Here is an 8,593-nt window from a genome sequence, read left to right as displayed (position 1 = left end):
ATAAGTGCTTGGTCTCTTGTGATATTTTTGCCGTGGTTTATTTTTACATTATGGTGGTGCAGGAAACTCAGAATATGTAGTCGTTTTCTTTTCCTTCTAGAATGTGTTGTTTTACTAGGTGCAGAGAAAATCTGTCCAGGGAAATTGAGTACATGAAGTTTTCTTTATAGCATTTCTAGACTTCTGCTTGGTATATTTATTGTATGGTCCTCAGTCCAAACTTGCATGAATAGATAAAAAGTTTATAGAAGCCGAAGTTAGGAGAATGGTGCAGCATTTTCCCTTAACTGTTTCCAAAAATGAAAACCTGGCCTATCAACCATCATTAGATCACTGCTATTTTTGCTGTATTTACAAGCGATATAGATACTATATAGTAACTTCCATTTTAATTTAAATTGCCTGAGCACAGTGGTTCACCTGAGCCATTTGATACGACATTTCAAAACCTTACCTCCATAAATCACTTTATTGCAAGAGCAACAGTGGCACATGGTTAAGTGCCACATAAAAAATATTTCAATTTTGCCTGTATGACTATTAAGGGGGAAAAAAAATCAAATTCTATAGATGATTTTTAGGAGGCTTAGTGGAGAATGTGTGTGATTAATTGCAAATCTCCATTTAGGACCACTTTTATGGGCACTTCTTCTTGTCAAGTAATGTTGCATTTGAAAGGAATCCAGATGCACAATGAATCTCTTAAAGATACCTGATAATACTGCTTTAGCACAGGATGTTCTTTGCTGTTTCTCCTTCACAGTGTCTCACATGTATTTATATCTTTAGGACTTAATTATAAGAGAGAAGCCTGAATACAGTTTTAAAAAGTGGTATTTTTGTTTGTGTGTTTGTTGTGGATGTTTTTAAATTTTTTTCTTTTTTTTTTCTTTTCACACTGTGAAGAGGAAACATTCAACCACTACAAGTTGGAATTTAAAACAGTGGAATTCTTAATTATAAAATTTTCACAGATGTAAAATGCTATTGATTATTATTGATAATAGTATGTGCATTACCTAGATGCTTAGCCATTCCCAAATAGTTTGTGATGTTCTTCTTAAAAATGAAAATTAGATGTGCAGTATTCCAGCAGTGTAGAATATTTCCACACTGATTTTATTTCCATTTTAAGGTATAAATGCTGAAGTCTGTTTAGATGCAGGGGAAATAATTGTATTAGGGCAAAAATTCATTTCTCTTAAAGCTCTTAGTCCCCTGCCTGCACCCTACCTTGTCAAAACCTGTAGTAAGTCTGTTTTATTTACTCTAAAAGTAGTTGTAAGGATTTAGCAGCACACATTCTTTATGCTTATGTTATTTATTTTTTTTTATTTGAATACTTAGATTAAGATGAATTCTGGAGAAGAAAAAATAAACTTTCTCTAGTAGTTATAATTGAGGGGGAAAAAAGAATGGCATCAGAAGCATATGAAGATAGGGAAGCCTTATCATGGGCTGTGGTTACTCAGAGCAGTTTTGCCTTCCCACACAAAGAACAGATTGTGGTTTAACTCTTTCCATGGCCTAGTTTTATGTGCCAGTACAATATCAGAATTGTTCACATCTCTGCTGGAAAGTACTAATCAGTTTAATTATTGCCTTTGTGGCTTTTTGTCAAGCATCATACTGTACTGCAATGGTTTATGTCCTGAATTACCTTCTTACATTGTCTCCCTCTTTTTTTTTTTTTCCTTCCCTCCCCCCCTCCCGCCCTTCCCCCCTCTGTGATGGTAATATGACCGTAGGTAAACTGCTTGCAACTTCTCTGTTTGATTTGAGGACTGTTAGGTAAGAGAGGTAACTAGATCTAGTGGGGTTTTTTATCATTCAGGAAATTTTTGAAGTTTGTTTGAAATTTGAAGATTGAAATACTAAATTCTTGGCCTGAAGCTTCTACAATGGCAGTTTGAACTCTGTATAATTAAGACCATTAGTTATACTTCCATCATTTTTACCTAATGGAGTTAATCAGCCTATTGATTAAACATAATTCATTCCTTGTCTAGCAGCCCAGCTAAAATATTAGTTTGTTAATTGTATTATTGAATGTAATTGTATAAAAAAGGTTCAATTTTAGTTTGATTGCAATGTGCCACTCATTATGATGACTAGTCTGCATGGTATTTAAAACTAAATATGCCTGCACACAGGAAGAAAGAGACTTCCCTTAAAGTCTCCCTTCCAAACCAAAATACGGTGATGTTTGATAACCGTATCGCGCTGTTATAAACAGCGGATTTGCTCACGGAAAAGAGGCATTCGTTTTTGGGAAGTCCTATTTAGATGTTAACGTGGATGTGTAGGATGGTACTCTAAGCAGACAAAACGAATTAATTTAATTGCTATAGGATGTACTTGTAGACAACAACTAAGCATTATCTCCTTAATGCAATCCATGTCGCTGTTAGGCTGAAGATAAGAACTTGCAGGTGAAGCCAGATGACGGGCATATTTCGGAACTGCAAATAAATTGCGTAGATTTCATGAAAGCAGAATTTGACCAGTGGTGCACTCGTAATGTCACTCTGCCACAGCATGCAGAAACACAAAGAATGCAAAGTTAGTGCCAAGTTGCCATTTTTCATTGTACACCTCAGATTGATTTTTAAGGGGTTTAGAATAATTGCCACACTCATGTGATCAGTTAACAAATTAACTGATTCTGTGGGGCTTCAAAACCCACAGTGGAGCTGCCGAAAGAGCATAAATGTTATTTTTGTTCTCAACTTCATAAACTTTCATTTTACAGAGTTTGGGGGTGGTGGGAGGGAAGCCTGAAGAGCTGAAAGTACAGAAGGTTCTGTTCAGGATTTGTGTAAGACACGCTGTGTCTTTTGCCCACTTCCCTTACTGTATTCTGGTTTCTCTAGTTACCACCACTGGAATGGTGCTGTTTTAGTGCTGGAATGTTGGACGTTTGATAAGAAAATGGATCAAGTTTAATGGCGCATGCTCTTTGTGCCACCAGCAGTCTCTTGCTGAGAGCATGCTCCAAAAGCGGGAACTGTGTGGCATTACACCGAGCATGTATATGCTTTGTGTTTCTGTGCCACAGAGAAGAGAAATGAACTGTGGCACTCGCCTCAGCCTTCTGAATGTTTCTGCTCAGATATTTTAAAACTGTGTAGTGTTCTCTGTGCAATGGTACTTGCCTTGGTGTTAGCTGTTCACTCAGTTATTTAAATGTTAGATAGAAAACATCTTGATAGCATCTCTTTAAATGCTGTTTTCTCTGCAGCTTTGCGGGATGAAGTGAGGGGAGGCATACAAAACAAAATCTTCACTTTTTTTCAAAGAGTGAAATATGGGGAAAATGCTCTTCTTTTTTTGTCTTTGTCAAAAAGCAGTACTTCTTGTCTGCTGACAGAAATAGTAATTGCATGAAAGGTGTCTGGCAGAAATTTGTGTAAATTTTAAGTGTTTATTCTTTTCGTCTTGGATTTCACTTTAAGGTTTTCAGAAACCTTTCTCGATACTGCTTTCATTATGGGAACTTACTGACTTTGAGTTTTCTTCTCTTTTTTTTTTTCTTCTTTTTTTTCTTTTTTTTTTTTTTTTTTTTTTCCCTCCACTTCTTTCCACAGGATGAATTTCACCCGTTCATTGAGGCACTTCTTCCACATGTCCGTGCAATTGCCTATACTTGGTTCAACCTTCAGGCTCGAAAACGCAAGTACTTTAAAAAACATGAGAAACGAATGTCAAAGGATGAGGAAAGAGCAGTCAAGGATGAGCTACTTAGTGAGAAGCCTGAAATTAAACAGAAGTGGGCATCCAGGCTCCTGGCCAAGCTGCGCAAAGATATTCGCCAAGAGTTCCGGGAGGATTTTGTGCTCACGGTGACTGGGAAGAAGCACCCATGCTGTGTGTTGTCCAATCCTGACCAGAAGGGTAAGATTAGGAGAATCGACTGCCTGCGACAGGCTGACAAAGTCTGGCGTCTGGATCTAGTCATGGTGATCCTGTTCAAAGGCATCCCCTTGGAAAGTACGGATGGAGAGCGGCTCATGAAATCCCCACATTGCACAAATCCAGCACTTTGCGTCCAGCCACATCACATAACAGTATCAGTCAAGGAGCTTGATTTGTTTTTGGCATACTACGTGCAGGAGCAAGGTAGGAAGCAGACTGTTGTGTTTCTATGTTAGTATGTCAAACTCTGATTTCAAGTAGCCCTGTTTCCCCTATGGGCTGGCTTCCAGTGAATCATTATTCCAAGGTCTGTAGATGTAAAGTGGGTACATATCCATATGTAAATCAGCATGTATGCGCATCTGCTTACATACAGACACATTCCTACAGACCTGTGTAAATGACGTGTGTCTTGATGTATGTGCCTTGTTCCCTTTCAAGAGAGAGTGGGACACATCAAGGTAGTTCTTTAGTTCCACTGAAGTTGCCTTTTTTTTTTTTTTTCTCTGGTGTGTCAGAAAGGGGCAATAAATTGTGTAGCTTTTCCAGTCGTCACTTCAGAAAACATTCTTGTTTTTCAAGTGTTTTTAGGGGTTTTTTTTAAGTTCCTCCGGTACTCTTAGTAACGGATGCAGGTATGTGCAATTGCACAATCACAATAAATACCACAAATATTTATTATTGTCTTTGTAGTTACAAATAATTGAGAATTCACCCCTGATGAACCTGCTATCACTTTGAAGAGCAATTGTACACTTTGCTACATTTATAAAATAAAACATGGAAAAGCTGTAGCACAGGAATACTGCTTTTCAAATATCATATGTAGTCAGATGTACAGCATACAGTACTTAACTGTTTATTCATATTTTATATCACTAGCTCATCTTATCTATCTGAACTTTAGAACAAAGATCTAGGTTGTAATATTTCAAGATAATTTTCCACAAAAAACATATTTTCACAGCATACTTGTATGCTTAACTTTATTTGGCAGATAATTCAAATGTGGAAAATTGCATGAAAAGTATGGAAGAGCTTCTGAAACTTAGTTTTACAGAATGAAGATAACAACAGAGCTTTTGATAATAATGTATCAGGGAAAAAAATTGTGAGTCACAGTGCATATTCATGTAACAATACTTGTAGGCGATTCCCTGAAATTGTAAATGGCTTTAAGTAGACAAGGGTTGGGTTTTTTTTTCCTGATAGTAAGCCATCTGAAATGCCTTTTCCCTGTGAGGCGTCATTTTGTTTTTTTCTGGTGATTATAGCAGCCTCTAGATGTCTTTGTATTGCTGATTGATCTGCAGTAATAAAGCATTTCTATTTTAGCTGCAAAGCTTGACTTGGGAAAGTTTGGCCACAGATGGTGAGCCATGTCACAGCTTGGCCTGGTAGTAGGCAGGAACGGCCTGCAGAAGGGCAGATGGCAGGCTGTTATCTGATGCCTGATATGTAACCGTGGCATTTAATGGAAAAACAAACGGAATGGGTTTTGTTAGTATAAAAAGGGGAAAATGCTGCTCTTCACTTGGTGTGTACTCATTCTTTAAAAGATACACAACACAACGTTTTTCTTTTCAGTGAATCCATCTCATATACTCATTCAAGTGGAGCAGTAAGTTTATGTGAATGTATAAATAGGGTTCCATTTTTTGAGTTGTTCGTAATGAAAAAATATTGTTTTGTTTTCATTTTTCCCTACTTGTAATTTTCTCTCCACAGCAGTAGACGACACTTATGTATTTCATACTGATGGTCGATGCAGAGTCCTGGTAAATCTCATCCCCAATAACACAGGGAGAATTTATTTGATAGTATTAAATGAAGTAGCTTAATTACAAATAATTTGAACTTTTAAACGAATCTTGTGAAGAAAAATTCAAATTATATTTTGAGTGCATGTATTGCAAGACATAGCTTACTGATTAATTCTAATAGATTTACCTGTCTTTAAAAGTCAAACTACAAAGTGAGGCAAAATAGTTTAAGTAGCTCTTGGGCCAAAGCAGCTAGGGTCAGAGTACTCTTACATGCTGTCGACTTTTAAGTTGCTGGAAGCCAGTAACTTGGAAGTAGGAGAAGGAATTGCAGGGTATAGCTGATTTTATTGACTTAAATGGATTAAGATTATGAGTTTATTTAGAACACTTGTCTAATCAGAAATGAGTAAGATAAGCATGCTGTAACATTAGAACTTTAAAAGTTACACGATGCTACTTTGAGAATATACTGGAAGATGAAGCTGGCAAATTTCTGTACCACGTCACCCTTAGTAGACCCTTTTGTTTATTGTCTACTGCATGTATTTTGTATCTGTCTTGCTGCTTCACAGTAATTCTTCCATTAACATGTTGTCTCTCTTCTTGAAGAAGTAATATTAAGTTATCTTTGTAAGTTTTTTCGTTTTGTCCAGTTTTGATTCTCTGTCTTCATTGAAAGCAGGTTAATTGTGGTACTTTGTAGTGCCCTTGATTAAAAGCACCAGGCTTTGCAAAAGATAAGCATGAAGTCCACCAAAATGCTGGATTATACACACACTGTGTTGTTTTTTACTGCTCTTTTAGAATATCTAAACCCGCCTAATAGTATAATGTATAAACTAAGAGGAGACATGGAAACAATTAAATCGCTGAATGAAATATGAAGAAGGAATTAGCACATAAAATTAATAAAAGGGCCAAGTAGTTTGTTGTTTTGTTGCTTTAAAAACAGATTAGGGGGAAAAAAGAGGAGGAAAGATAGTTCGAGTGCCAGTGATGGTTGCCAGTGGCACCAGGATTGGCATCAGACCTTCTTTGTTTAGCCTAGGATGCCTGTGATTTGTTGGTTGGCATCCGCATTGCAGTGCAGAGTAATGTTACAATATATTGACAATTTCCAGATCTAGAAGTGTCAATAATCCTTTCAGTTCTTAATAAAAAGAGCTTCTACTTCCATGCCTGCCTTGAAAGAGGAAATAAGGAGTGACCTATAAAGTTCTGTCATTGACCAACTTCATCTGGTTCTATTTTTCACTCATCTCCCTCAGAATTCAGCATCTTTTTTTTTCCTTCATTTTTCTACTATCCTCTTGTGCTTTAGGATCTAAAAAAAACCAAACAACACAAAAAAACAACCAAACAAGGAGTTTGACATAGGTTGCAATGCTGCTCCTTTGACTGAAGTGGAGGAAGAAGATGGGAAGTATACACTGTGATCAATGTTTGACATCAAAATAATTCTTAATCATAAAACACTTCTGTGAGTGTCTGCTTATTGTGTATATCAGGTCCAACCCCCGCCCCCTGAGTTTTTAAAAAGCCAAAACCTTGAAAATGGAATGCGCATTGTTTCTATTGACAGAACTGCCTTTTTGGTTTGTTTGGTGGGGCTTTTTTTTTGTGTTTTGTTTTGTTTGTTTGTGTGTTGTGGTTTTTTTTGGGGGGGTGTTTTTTTTTTTTTTTGTCCTTTTTTTTTTTTTTTTTTTTTTTTGTTTGTTTGTTTGTCAGGCATCAGAGAGTGTCTTACTTGGTATGAAATGTATCTCAGTCCATAAAATCATTTGATGGCATTTGATTCAGAGCAGTGCTTATGCTGTGTTCCCGTTGCTAGAAGAACCGCCATTTTGTTTGTTGAGTGCCAGGAAAGGGGGGGGAAAAAAGGCAGATAAATGTGCTTGATGCCAATAATGGTTGCCAGTGGCACCGAGGTTGGCATCAGACCCTCTTTGTCTAGATGCTGAATGCCTTTGATTCGTTGGTTGGCATCCGCATTGCAGTGGGCACATTGGAAAGTTTTTGACAATCAGTGAATGAAAGCTGCAGTACTTGTTTGCTGCAACAGAACCCAGATAATATAAATCGCTTCTTCTGATAGATGTTTTACTTACTCTTACAATGGCTAATTAAAAAAAAAACACAAACCCAACCAAAAAAAAAAAAAAACAACAAAAAAAAAACATTGCTGCTTTTTCTAAAACATATCTACAGCAATGTGCCTCATCTGCAGAATTCCTAATCCCCACGTCATCTCTGCCGCTTTTTGCCAAAGAAATAAAATGATGTTAGGTATTTCAGCACATGCCGGGTGATGCATAGTAGACCTTGAGAAACGCTTTGGTACTTTAAAGGACTGAAGCAATAATACATGTAAATGCTAAACGTTTGTTTTTAATGCATGTGCCTCTCCAGAGTACCTTTCTCAGATCAGTCATGTTACTGTTTACACTCTGCTTTGTCCTTGGGTAAGAGTGATATAATTGGGGGAGCCAGAACCCCAGCTGTTAATAAACTCTGAAGTTGAGAGAGGGGAGGACCTTTAAACTATCCAAGAAGGAGAGCAAGAAATAGATGCTTATGTCCTTAGTCCGATACTGTTCAGGCAGTCTTTTTATTTTTTAAACCATTAAGATGCTGCTAGATTTCTAGCTGCATTACCTTACCAGAAGATCAGTACAATGACTAACTAATTTCTGTAGGAAGTTTCCTAGATAGTTAGCATTAATACTGCTTTCCGGGTAACTGTTATTATCTCGTTAATTAATAAGAAGGATTAGCAGCTCTACCCAAAGGGCTACACAGAAGGAAGCCTGGTCCACCTGAATCGCCAGACTGAGCTGCCCCCGGGGATGGAGGGGCGGCAAGAAAAAAACACAAGAAAGGAAGAAAAAGGCGAAAAGGGGGTGGGGGGTGGG

At 37.3% G+C, this 8,593-nt stretch overlaps 1 protein-coding gene across 4 annotated transcripts in view; it reads left to right on the top strand.

Moving 5' to 3' along the window:
• The window catches only part of NFIB (nuclear factor I/B), a 174,165-nt gene that overhangs the window by 2,981 nt on the left and 162,591 nt on the right, over window positions 1–8,593 (top strand). For all 4 annotated transcript variants that reach the window (XM_010001923.1, XM_010001922.1, XM_010001921.1 and 1 more), the window contains exon 2: window positions 3,588–4,119. In XM_010001923.1, coding sequence (XP_010000225.1) covers window positions 3,588–4,119 — 532 coding nt within the window. The remainder of the gene's footprint in view (window positions 1–3,587; window positions 4,120–8,593) is intronic.

The sequence above is a fragment of the Chaetura pelagica genome, unplaced genomic scaffold, assembly GCF_000747805.2.
Source record: "Chaetura pelagica isolate M959 unplaced genomic scaffold, ChaPel_1.0 scaffold345, whole genome shotgun sequence".
NCBI classification, from domain to species: domain Eukaryota; kingdom Metazoa; phylum Chordata; class Aves; order Apodiformes; family Apodidae; genus Chaetura; species Chaetura pelagica.
The sequence above is the reverse complement of the archived record's forward strand: the minus strand, read 5'-3'. Positions and strand labels throughout refer to the sequence as shown.